This window comes from Salmo trutta, chromosome 37, assembly GCF_901001165.1.
Source record: "Salmo trutta chromosome 37, fSalTru1.1, whole genome shotgun sequence".
Classification (NCBI taxonomy): Eukaryota; Metazoa; Chordata; class Actinopteri; order Salmoniformes; family Salmonidae; genus Salmo; species Salmo trutta.
This window is the reverse complement of record NC_042993.1, coordinates 32,060,194-32,073,007: the sequence shown is the minus strand read 5'-3', so window position 1 is coordinate 32,073,007 and position 12,814 is coordinate 32,060,194. Positions and strand designations below refer to the sequence as shown.

The following is a 12,814-nucleotide window of genomic DNA, read 5'->3' as shown; positions in this document are numbered from 1 at the left end:
TTAAAGGCCCAGTTTTATATTTCCACACACTTTTAGTGTGAGAGCAGTTTGAAAAGACAGTGTGAAATATCAGCCTGTTTTGGTGGGATGGAGTTTTGGCCTGACTGGTGAATAGACCAATAAGAGAGTTCCAAACCTCTCCGCAAATAACAGCTAGCTTTCAGTTTTCCCCTCTCCACTTCCAGGCAGTCCTAGCGAAATTCTAGCTTGAGAAATTACTCTTTGCCAAGAAGCTATGACTATTTTTAGACAATTGTAATTGAAAACAAATCACAGTAAGGTACTTAATTGCTAAACAAAAATGTGATATTGAGATAAAAACGACTGCACTGGGCCTTTAAGTGCTTTCCACTCTCTACGATGCTCAAACCATTTCAAATATCTTGTCTGTCCATGGTGAGGGTGAGACCGAGACACACAGGGCATGTAGATCTCATGATAAGTCTTTAATTCAGTAAGTCACAACAATATAGAATTGCACAGCATCTTCACATTGTCCCAGAGAGGGCTTGCACAAACTGTCAGTCAGTCTTCACAGCTGCCCTGTATATACAAATAATTAAAAGCCTTTGAAAAGTAAAATACAGTCATTATAAAAAGAAAGAAAAAATGTACAAACTTGATTTATTTTTAGTTCCCATGGTTTATGTCCCTAATATGGTCCCTTATATACAAGATGAGTTTCATTCACTAGTGTTTTTTATTAATTTATTTCCCTTCGGAAAATACATGTCCCTCTGTCCCTCATGTTCACGTCTTGATAAGGCCCTCTAGAAAGTCTTTCTCCACCATCTCCTCAATGTTCTGCCGTGCCCGGCTCCAGAACACTTTTTGGCTCTCCAGCTTACCCTCCTTGTTAGGGAAGGAGGGCCCAGATTGACTTGGGGCGGCATTGCGGCTGCTGGCCTTACTGTTGAACACCTGGCTGAGCAGGTTGAAGAAAGGGAGGAGCTGCTCCATACTGCGGACCATGTAGAGCGTCAGGGTGAGGTGACCCGGTTCCCAGGACAGAGTACGCAGGGAACAGTCCTCCTCTGGGTTCTTCTATGGGACGGAATGGATGGAAACAGATGACAGCAGAATGAGCAAAGAGCTGTGACTTGATATAGCTATGACTACACATATTAAACTCAGCAACAACAAAAAAACATCATTTTTTCAGGACCCTGTCTTTCAAAGATAATTCGTAAAAATCCAAATGACTTCACAGATCTTCATTGTAAAGGGTTAAAAGACTGTTTCCCATGCTTGTTCAATGACCAATAAACAATTAATGAACATGCACCTGTGGAACGGTCATTAAGACACTAACAATTTACAGACAGTAGGCAATTAAGGTCACAGTTATGAAAACTTAGGACACTAAAGAGGCCTTTCTACTGACTCTGAAAAACACCAAAATAAAGATGCCCAGGGTCCCTGTTCATCTGCGTGAACATGCCTTAGGCATGCTGCAAGGAGGCATGAGGAGTGCAGATGTGGCCAGGGCAATAAATTGCACTGTCCGTACTGTGAGACCTCTAAGACAGCGCTACAGGGAGACAGGACGGACAGCTGATCGTCCACGCAGTGGCAAACCACGTGTAACAACACCTGCGCAGGATAGGTACATCCGAACATCACACCTGCAGGACAGGTACAAGTTACTCCAGGAACGAACAATCCCTCCATCAGTGCTCAGACTGTCCGCAATAGGCTGAGAGAGGCTGGACTGAGGGCTTGTAGGCCTGTTGTAAGGCAGGTCCCTATGGGCACAAACCCACCGTCGTTGGACCAGACAGGACTGGCAAAAAGTACTCTTCACTGACGAGTCGCGGTTTTGTCTCACCAGGGGTGATGGTCGGATTTGCGTTTATCGTCGAAGAAATGAGCGCTACACCGAGACCTGTACTCTGGAGGGGGATCAATTTGGAGGTGGAGGGTCCGTCATGGTCTGGGGCGGTGTGTCACAACATCATCGGACTGAGCTTGTTGTCATTGCAGGCAATCTCAACGCTGTGTGTTACAGGGAAGACATCCTCCTCATGTGTTACCCTTCCTGCAGGCTCATCCTGACATGACCCTGCAGCATGACAATGCCACCAGCCATACTGCTCGTTCTGTGCATGATTTCCTGCAAGACAGGAATGTCAGTGTTCTGCCATGTCCAACGAAGAGCCCGGATCTCAATCCCATTGAGCACGTCTGGGACCTGTTGGATCAGAGGGTGAGGGCTAGGGCCATTCCCCCCAGAAATGTCCGGGAACTTGCAGCTGCCTTAGTTGAAGAGTGGGGTAACATCTCACAGCAATAACTGGCAAATCTGGTGCAGTCCATGAGGAGGAGACGCACTGCTGTACTTAATGCAGCTGGTGGCCACACCAGATACTGACTGTTACTTTTGATTTTGACCCCCCCTTTGTTCAGGGACACATAATTAAATTTCTGTTAGTAACATGTCTGTGGAACTTGTTCAGTTTATGTCTCAGTTGTTAAATCTTATGTTCATACAAATATTTACACGTTAAGTTTGCTGAAAATAAACCCAGTTGACAGTGAGAGGACATTTCTTTTTTTGCTTAGTTTATATGTACAGTTGAAGTCAGAAGTTTACATACACCTTAGCCAAATACATTTAAACTCAGTTTTTCACAATTCCTAGTAAAAATTCCCTGTCTTAGGTCAGTTAGGATCACCAGTTCATTTTAAGAATGTGAAATGTCAGAATAATAGTAGAGAGAGTGATTTATTTCAGCTTTTATTTCTTTCATCACATTCCAAGTGGGTCAGAAGTTTACATACACTCAATTAGTATTTGGTAGCATTGCCTTTAAATTGCTTAACTTGGGACAAATGTTTCGAGTAGCCTTCCACAAGCTTCCCACAATAAGTTGGGTGAATTTTGGCCCATTCCTCCTGACAGAGCTGGTGTGACTGGGTCAGGTTTGTAGGCCTCCTTGCTCGCACACGCATTTTCAGTTCTGCCCACAAATTTTCTATAAGATTGAGGTCAGGGCTGTGTGATGGCCACTCCAATACCTTGACTTTGTTGTCCTTAAGCCATTTTGCCACAACTTTGGAAGTATGCTTGTGGTCATTGTCCATTTGGAAGACCCATTTGCGACCAAGCTTTAACTTCCTGACTGATGTCTTGAGATGTTGCTTCAGTATATCCACATAACTTTTCATCCTCATGATGCCATCTATTTTGTGAAGTGCACCAGTCCCTCCTGCAGCAAAGCACCCCAACAACATGATGCTGCCACCCCTGTGCTTCACGGTTGGGAAGGTGTTCTTCGGCTTGCAATCCTCCCCATTTTTCCTCCAAACATAACAATGGTCATTATGGCCAAACAGTTCTATTTTAGTTTCATCAGACCAGAGGACATTTCTCCAAAAAGTCGCAGCAAAGTACGCTCATCTCTAGGAGAAAGAACGCGTCTCCATCCTGAGCGGTATGACGGATGCGTGGTACCATAGTGTTTATACTTGCGCACTATTGTTTGTACAGATGAACGTGGTACATTCAGGTGTTTGGAAATTGCTTCCAAGGATTAACCAGACTTGTGGAGGTCTACAATTTCTTTTCCCGAGGTCTTGGCTGATTTCTTTTGATTTTCCCATGATGTCAAGCAAAGAGGCACTGAGTTTGAAGGTAGGCCTTGAAATACATCCACAGGTACACCTCCAATTGACTCAAATGATGTCAATTAGACTATCAGAGGCTTTAAACCCATGACATAATTTTCTGGAATTTTCCAAGCTGTTTAAAGGCACAGTCAACTTAGTGTATGTAAACTTCTGACCCACTGGAATTGTGATACAGTGAATTATAAGTGAAATAATCTGTCTGTAAACAATTTTTGGAAAAATGACTTGTGTCATGCACAAAGTAGATGTCCTAACTGACTTGCCAAAACTATAGTTTGTTAACAAGAAATTTGTGGAGTGTTTGAAAAATGAGTTTTAATGACTCCAACCTAAGTGTACGTAAACTTCTGACTTCAACTGTATGTGCTTTGTTGGTGTACCATTACCTGACTGGATTGTCTTTTTTTCAAATTAAGTACAAAACATGCTGGAACACAGCTGACATTTACATTTCTCAAGTTTCATTTTTGTTGTCACGTAGGGAAAGTGCCCTAGCGCTCTGATTGGGTCAAGGATGCGAAGCTATCCCTGACGCTCATCCAAGATTCTACATGTTGAATCGTGAAAGACTGCCTCACTCCTGACCACCCGGCAGGTGGCCCCTGGAACACACCGCGGGGACTGCAGCTGATGTTCGCCCACTGATGGCCTTCGGAAAAGACTTTCAGCCTGCTGTGTCCAGGCTCCTACACTACTGGCCTTAAGTTGTCCCAAATGTCAGTAATAGCTGAAGTTGGTCACTTTTGCTAATGTGGGTCTATGTCCAGCCTTGCATTATGTTGCTCTGAAGGCAGACCAGAGCAGTTACCTTGGCTCGTTTCCTCAGCAGCTTGGCTAGTCGGACAACGTAGGGTTTGAACTCTCTCTGGTGGGTCCCCTGTCGTCTCACCTCCAGGCCCGAGTCATCAGATGCCTCGGGGATAAAGGCCCAGCGGTACCTGGGAAAGAACGCAACCAATGCCCAAATTACACACACATAAACCTTTTCACACTTCTGAGCAAAACACACACAATTTATGACGGAAAAGGACAAAGTGACAGGAAAATATATGAGCCATCACTGAATGATTTCGTTCAGTACGATAGTGTGAAAAGGCTTGAGGACCTCATTGGGTAAAAGTGATGCAACATACTTTCATGTGTTACGAAACACAATCTGTGCTTAAACCTTTTATACCTTCCAAAAAATCTAAAGGAAAGAGTGCAGTGTGCACTACAGTCTTCAGATAAATGTACTGTATGTGAGTGTATGAATCCAGGCAGGAGTAGTGTTAGTACACACATCTGGAACTGAGGAAGGCTCTCTGAGGGCAGGGCCAGGGCCAGGTCCAGCAGTTTGCAGGCAGACAGGTAGAGGTTGAGCCAGCGCTGGCTGTTGTAGGAGGTGGAGAAACCGTTCCCTCCAGAGTAGGTGGTCTCCAGGCCAGCCACCGATGGACCTGACGTCCTACAGGTCAAACCCAGATGGAAACATGACCAATGCATACAGACAGCATAGACTCAGATGGAACGGGCCAGTGTCCTAGACACAGATTACACCTAGCCCTGGACTCAAATGCACTTTCAATGGAGAATCTCCATTGAACATGCTTTTAAATTCAGGTCTACTCTTAATCCGTGTCCAGGAAACCAGCCCTACAAAGTCACCCAGGTTGAAGATACACATTGATAGTGGAAGTTTCCCCACCATACAATCTAAAGCGCGTTGAGCACTTGAAACTCAATAAATCCAATCCATCATCAAATCACATAATTTCTATGGCAGGAAAAACACACATTGTTTCGTTGTCATGTATTAATCAATGTCCACTCCCATTTGGTGGATTGACAGTTACCTTGACATGTCCTCGTCTGCAGTAAGCTCCTGCTCCATGAGTAAAAAGACCTGAACCTGAGAGGGAGGAAATACATAGGTAAGTAAATAGGAGAAAAGCCACACACTGTTAGGATTATATATAACAATCTATTACCTTGGTCGACGATCTATAGTACAGTAGTTTGAGACAAAGGGGGATGATAGCCACAACTCAGTAATCGAAAAAGTATTGCAAGAACAACAGTGGGGGTTACTTACCCAATCAAGACACCCATTACTTTACTTAAAAAGCCGACCTTATCTCTTGGAAATTCTATCGGAATATTTATAAACAGCAGGACAAACAAACGCAGAGGTGTTCGGGCTTGGCGTGGGCCTTCGTCAGGCTGTTCATCGGCAGTTGTCGCTTGCGTCTGCGTGTGACTAAGTGCGTCCGTTTTTTGTTGTTGCGGTGTATGTTTGAAGCGTGCTCTAGCGTCTCTCACCAGTTCAGTGATCATGGTGGGCCACAGTGAGGTGAGGTGTTGAGGAGACATGCGCAGCAGTAGAACTCTGAAGAACAGGAACACCTGGGCATGGAGGATGGGCACCTGGGGCAGACGAAGACTCTCCACCAGCCGCTCTGATGGGGAAAACACACACACTCATATAAGTCGATACGCCATCCGCTGTGTATGTGTGTAAATATTTGAAAACAGAAGGATGTGTGTGTTTGCGTCTTAGTAGTGTTTGTGTTTGTAAGTGGGGGTGTGTGTGTTTGTGTGCGTGCCTATCTGCATGTGCGTGTTTACCCTGTATGTCAGGTAGGTATTTCTGGTACTGGTCCACCTCGCTGCTGTAGATGGTGAAGGCCAGGCGTTTGAGCAGCATGGCTCTCTGCTCCAGCTCTGCGTCTCGGTTAGAGAACAGATTCAGAGAGCTGCTCTGAGCCACCGCCACACGAGCTGCAGACACACACACACACGCCTTAACAACTACACTATACCAGTTGTAATATAAAATCTACCCATATATTTACCTGTAAACCTCACATACAACTATACACAGAAATGATATACACACAAATTCTCAATTAGAAAAATCAGGCTACTAATTATACTTACTCATAAGATCTCTAAACGTGGTCTTGTCGTGGGTCATAAGATGATCAATGATGGCTCTCCAACTGGAAAATACAGGAGAGGATGTCAGATAGAATCCTATTATACGAAGCACACATAACAAGAATACACAGCCCCCGTCCCCTCCCCCACACACTCAACAGTTCTCAACTCACTGGCTGACACAGGAGGAATCCATCTGGAAAAAGGTGTGGTCCATGAAGAGGTCGAAGGCTTCTTTCTTCCAGGCCCGCCGGGTGTACTGGTACCCACTCAGGCTGCTCAGCAGCTGGATACACGCCCGGTAGCTGGGGGCATTGTGGGCACTGCCAAGGAAGAGAGCACAGAGACAGCGGACATTAGAGATTAGGACCCAGACATGACCAGACCAGGATATACCGGGCCCTAGTTATAAAGCTTGGGAGTGTTTCCTAGGCAGATCCCATGGGCATGTTATTTAGTGTAACTGAGGACCTGGGAGAGCTCAAGGCTCTAGTGGAGGAGTGTAGTGTATTGGCTGGTCCATCCCTACCTGTGGTTGCGGAGGTAGGGCACGACATAGTGCATAATGTTCACCAGTAGAGGGATCACCCTCTCTTTCTCATCACTGTAGAACACCATGTCTAGGAGATGGGCCAGCACCTGACAACACACAATCACTACTCTCAATACTCGGTACTGTTCAGATAGGATACATGGCAACAGCATACTACACTGAAAAGTACTATAAAACCTAGCACATTGCGATACTGCTTTAAAGATCCATCCTTGCACTTGCACTACAGCAGACATAAACCGACCAATAAACACTCAAGCACTGCAATGAGTAAACAGGTCACATGAGAGTGGCATAAGTCTAAACAACGGGAAGAGTGGGAGGTCTGGTTATAACACTAAAGCAAGCGAGGCACAGTTAGTGGCTCGGGTTTATATTTGGCTTCAACAGCGACAGTGTCCAGGGAAGGATTTATTGCTTTGCTAATAGTGATTGAGGTTGGGCCTGGGGGAGGGAGAGCTGATCGTAAATCAGCTGAGTGCGAGTAGACTGTGTGTGGGTCCTAATAGCAGAAGCAAGGCTGTTGGTAGCCGTGAGTGGAGAGGACGCGCGGCTGGACGGACACACAAGACGGCCAGACAGAGTGCTTGGTGTTTTACCTCCGCTAGCAGTGTGAGGGCGTGAACGCTGTACACAGATGGAGTGAAGCTGGATGCCTCCATCACTGTGAGCATTAGATCTGAAACACACACGCCATTAGTGACTCATCATACGCAGCACAGACACACACGCAGACGCACGCTGTACGTGAGCACAATCCAACATCCACACTAACATAACCTACCCCTTTGAATGCATTCCCAATACATTGGGTCATTCTAAGTGGTATGACAGTGTGGATATTGAAACACAGCCATACATTCAGTCACACAAGAAACATCTCTAAAATCGGGCACATTCCCAATTAAGGTTGTGTTCGTTAGGGACCAAACGGAAGAAAACGGACTGAAACAGGGAGGGACTACCCTGGACTTGTCCAATAAGAATTTGGTGCCCCAATGAACATGAAGCTGACGTATTGTACACAACTAGTACAGACAGCCAGGGTCCTCTCATCGCTCCTACCCTCTACGTCTTGCTCCAGGCTGGTCCCGTCCACCATGATCTGTGGCGACGCCTTGACCTCCAGGTTCCTCCTCAGCCAGGTGGTCTGTTCCAGAGAGGAGCCTGCGATGGTTCCGATGGCCTCCACCACCTTGTGGGTCACATCCTGCACACACGCACACACACACAGTGAATAATCATACTGGCTTCATTACAATACCCATACTGCCATACCAATTAAATAAAACGCATGCCCAATACATTGCTTCAATCTAATTGGTATGCTGGGGTAAATAATGGAACGGAACTCTTGAATTGAATTTATTTGGGTAAAAACATGTTCAGCAATATGTACATTGTATTCCCAGAATATAGCACATACAAGTACTATTCAAAACACTTGATTCCAAAGTGGTCCTCGATGGGGCTTACCTCGATGAATTTTATCTTATATTTTCTAGGAGATAAGAATTGTGAATTATGTCATCTTAAAGACAAAAGAATAGTGAATCCTTTTGCATGGGACTGAGGCTTACTTGCAGCTCCCGCTGGTCCTTCTTGCTCTCCAGGTTTGGGTTCTTGAGGATGAACTCATTCAGAACTCTGGGGAAGAGACAGATGGATAGGTTAGTCTGGTGGCTGCGTATGTACAGGGTAGATAAGGGGACGGGAGTGATAGTGGAAGTGAGAGAGGGCAGAGTCTCAGAGTGTTGTAAAGCGCAGTTATAGTAAGGAATCGCAGAGCTCTCCCCCTTTGTGGTTGTAGCTTACAAAGCTTTGCGTTGAATATTCGCGTATCCAGCACAGTGTGAAAGATGGCTTGCAAGATTCTCCCTCCTCCGACGATTAACTAATTATAAACTGGGTGGTTCGAGCCCTGAATGCTGATTGGCTGACAGCTGTGGTATATTAGGTGCTCTAATTATTTTAGTAAGCAGATTATAATAGTAATAAGGCACCTGGGGATTTGTGGTATATGGCCAATATACCACGGCTAAGGGGTGTGTCCAGGCACTCCGCGTTGCATTGTGCGTAAGAACACCCCTTAGCTGTGGTATATTGGCCATATGCCATAACTCCTTGGGCCTTATTGCTTAAATGTATCCTTGTGTCTTCTTTCCCTTACTGAAATTGACTGGTCTTCGGTAGCTTGATCGATAGAGGTACTGCCTGGTATAATTTGTATTTATTTTATTTAACTAGGCAAGTGAGCTAAGAACAAATTCTTATTTACAATGACTGCCTACCACGGCCAAACCCGGACGACACTGGGCCAATTGTGTGGCGCCCTATGGGACTCCCAATCACGGCCGGATGTGATACAGCCTGAATTCGAACCAAGGACAGTAGTGACGCCTCGTGCACTGAGATGCAGTGCCTTAGACCGCTGCGCCACCCGGGAGCTGGTGTGTGTGTGTGAGGTCTAACCCCAGTATGAGGAACTGTCCAGGAGCAGGCAGCCCCAGCTGTACCGAGTCCTTCAGCAGGGCCAGCAAAGACGGCCAACTGTCCACCAGACTGGACACAGGGATCCTACATAGACAGACAAGCAGGATACAGTCACAAACAATGTTCTAATGATGGGTCAAGTACTAATTTAAGTCAGATACCTTTATAAACAGTTTAGTAACAATAATAGTAACGCTACAGAAATTAATGAATTGGACAATCAAAGTAACGAAATTCAGGCATTTTATCCGAATTTAAATCAATTTTATTCTACACTTGACGTACAAAAATGTCAAACTGAACATGACAGGGAAAACTCAAACTAATTGATTGTCTTAGGATTTACATTGCCAACATCTCATATATTTGCTACCTATGCTCAACACACTTGACAGACAGGTGGAGGAGGGCTGTTGGTCTCACCTCTGAACGTAAGCATAGAAGAACTGCAGCATGCACACCTCCAGAGACAGATGCTTCTACGGTGAGAAAGAAGGAAGAGGAGTGAGAGAAGGGGAGAGAGGGTTGAGGAAGAGTTAACACTGGCCTGAATTACATTTAATTAGAACATAATGAGGTCGTGGCAGGGAAGCTTCCAGTTTACTTTGATATACTGTAACAATAACATGGTATCTGTCCAATCAAATCAAATTGTATTGGTCACATACACATGGTTAGCAGATGTTAATGCGAGTGTAGCGAAATGCTTGTGCTTCTAGTTCTGACAGCGCAGTAATATCTAACAAGTAATCTAACAATTGCCCAACTACCCAATACACACAAATCTAAAGGGGTGAATGAGAATATGTACATATAAGTATATGGATGAGCAACGGCCGAGTGGCAAAGGCAAGGTGCAATAGATGGTATAAAATACAGTATATACATGTGATATGAGTAATGTAAGATATGTAAACATTATTTAAGTGGCATTATTTAGAGTGCATTGTATAAAGTGACTAGTGATCCATTTATTAAAGTGTCCAGTGATTAGGTCTCAATGTAGGCAGCAGCCTCTCTGACTTAGTGATTGCTGTTTAGCAGTCTGATGGCCTTGAGATAGAAGCTGTTTTTAAATCTCTCGGTCCCAGCTTAATAGTAACATGTAATAGTAACAGAGGACCTGCATTAGGGTGAATTAGGACTTACGCAAGCAGGAGGCTAGGAGTCGTGCAGCTTTGTATATAGTCATAAACTGTAACAAGGTTAGCGTAGCACAGTGTGTTCTAAGGGTATGTATTGGGAAACGAATATGCTTTGTTCCAATGGTAAAACAGAGCATGCCAGTTTAGATTCCAGGCTATTGGGAGACCGCAGCACCAACCTTCTCTTTGGCGATGGCCGGCGGCTGCTTCAGGACCTCTTTGACCGTCTGCATCACGGTCTCAGTCCGCATGGCGCTGACTGACCGTACCAGCTCCACCAGCAACAGCTGCTCCTCACTGGCAGTGGGGATCACCTACACACACACGTGCGTGAACATGGACAAAGATAAGGTAAGAGACCTCTGCGCCCTGCCATTAACCACACTAATAACACAAAATGTATGTGTTTAGTAAGGGTTTGTGCCATGTTGATTTCTGGAGCTTACCTTGTAAGCGGCAGTGGTTTTGACCTGCTTCCTCTCGTTCCACACGTAGGCGATAGCTGCCATGAAGTGGGCTCCGTGGTTCATGGAGATGGGGCCTAGCAGCTCCAGGATCTGCTGACGCAAGTTCTGAGGAGACAGAGGAAAGATTGAGTGCTCTATGCAGTGTCAGAAATAAGGCCAACGGGGCAGTGGACGGTCCATCCTCCTTCAACAATGTTATGGTCCTGGGGGAAACCCACATGTTGTGCAGGCTTTTGTTCCAGACCAGCGCTAATGGATACTTAGCCGAATCCTCAAAATCAGGAGTACTGGGCTGAAACAAAAGCCTGCACACACTGTAGGGTGCCCAGGAGCAGGATAGTTATGAGCTAGTAGCATAAGCATTTTGCTGCATCTGCTATAACACCGGCTAAACTAGGTACACTACCAAAAAAATTAGATTTGATTATATTGAAGAACACTGATCTAGGTATCAACTACAGGCCCTCTTTTCACAGTATCGTGTCGACCCAGACTGAACTGTGCTGGCTATTATCACATTGTCCATTTCAGCACAGTTCCAGCAACTATGGATGGATGAGTAACCAGAGCAGCTCAGTACAGCTTGGTTTGACTCGCCTTAGTTCGATTCAGTACTGTGAAAAGGCTTAGGGTCAGGGTGTAGATGCAGTACCTTGGTGGATCCCAGGTTGATGTTGGAAGTGGATGCAGCGGAGGCGGCGGCTGGCCGGTCAGAGCTGTCGGCCTGGTACAGGACGCTCCACAGCAGGGTGACGGAGGACATGATGGTGTGGAGGATGGACAGGATCCCTGAGCGAGCCTCCGCCAGGTGCTTCTGGTCCACACTCACCTGCAGCTGAGAGGAGAGACAGGGACATGGAGATACAGTCACTAGTGAAAGTCTACACACCCCACGCAGTCTTCATGTTTAGCTGCCTTAAAATTACCTCTGAAAAGGGATTACATTCGATTTTTCCCCCCTACCAACATACACAACCTACTCCACATTTTCATAGTTAAAGAAAAATGATAGAAACATGAACAAATTAATAAAAAATGTAAAAGGAAAATGTATTGATTGCGTATGTCCTCACACCCCAGAGTTAACATTTGGTGGAAGCACCTTTGGCAGCCATTTTTTTTCTTTTTATTGCTCAAGCTCAGTAAATGTGGTTGTGAGTCATTGATGGACAGCGATATTCATACCTTGTCTCTACATTTCCAAGCAGATGTTCAAGTCAGGACTGAGACTGGACTATTCAGGAACACTCACCACCTCTTGGAAAGCCATTCTGGTGTGTCTTCAGCATTAAAGCTTGTATAATTGTCTCACTGAAAAATAAAACTCTATCCCAGGGCTCGGTTTTCAGAAAACTACATTTTGATCATGACAAACTCCCAAGTCCCTGCCGGTGACAAGCATACCCATAACTTGATGCTGCTACCACAATAGCCATGATAATAGCAATCACGGTTTGAATATTGCTGTCCATCAATGACTCCCAACCAAATATACTGAGCTTGAGCAATTTTGACAATAACAATGGATATATGTTGCCCTAAGTGCAAAGTTGGTCAAATCTTACTCAGAATGATTTACAGCTGTAATGGCTGCCAAAGGTGCTTCC

At 45.2% G+C, this 12,814-nt stretch overlaps 1 protein-coding gene across 7 annotated transcripts in view; it reads right to left on the bottom strand.

Annotated features, from left to right (window-relative positions):
* Positions 1-427: 427 nt before the first annotated feature.
* dop1a (DOP1 leucine zipper like protein A) overlaps positions 428-12,814 on the bottom strand; it is a 34,939-nt gene continuing 22,552 nt past the window's right edge. For 4 of the 7 annotated variants that reach the window (XM_029738085.1, XM_029738087.1, XM_029738086.1 and 1 more), the window contains 17 exons: positions 11,860-12,042; positions 11,187-11,312; positions 10,920-11,054; positions 10,019-10,074; positions 9,575-9,679; positions 8,683-8,749; positions 8,168-8,312; positions 7,702-7,781; positions 7,079-7,188; positions 6,723-6,872; positions 6,550-6,611; positions 6,238-6,390; positions 5,932-6,068; positions 5,466-5,521; positions 4,913-5,077; positions 4,439-4,568; positions 751-1,044 (listed from right to left, as the gene is read on the bottom strand). In XM_029738085.1, the coding sequence (XP_029593945.1) occupies positions 751-1,044; positions 4,439-4,568; positions 4,913-5,077; positions 5,466-5,521; positions 5,932-6,068; positions 6,238-6,390; positions 6,550-6,611; positions 6,723-6,872; positions 7,079-7,188; positions 7,702-7,781; positions 8,168-8,312; positions 8,683-8,749; positions 9,575-9,679; positions 10,019-10,074; positions 10,920-11,054; positions 11,187-11,312; positions 11,860-12,042 (2,154 nt within the window). Of the gene's footprint in view, positions 1,045-4,438; positions 4,569-4,912; positions 5,078-5,465; positions 5,522-5,931; positions 6,069-6,237; positions 6,391-6,549; positions 6,612-6,722; positions 6,873-7,078; positions 7,189-7,701; positions 7,782-8,167; positions 8,313-8,682; positions 8,750-9,574; positions 9,680-10,018; positions 10,075-10,919; positions 11,055-11,186; positions 11,313-11,859; positions 12,043-12,814 lie in introns of those variants that run through there. The other 3 variants (XM_029738084.1, XM_029738088.1, XR_003872393.1) reach the window with 2 other exon arrangements.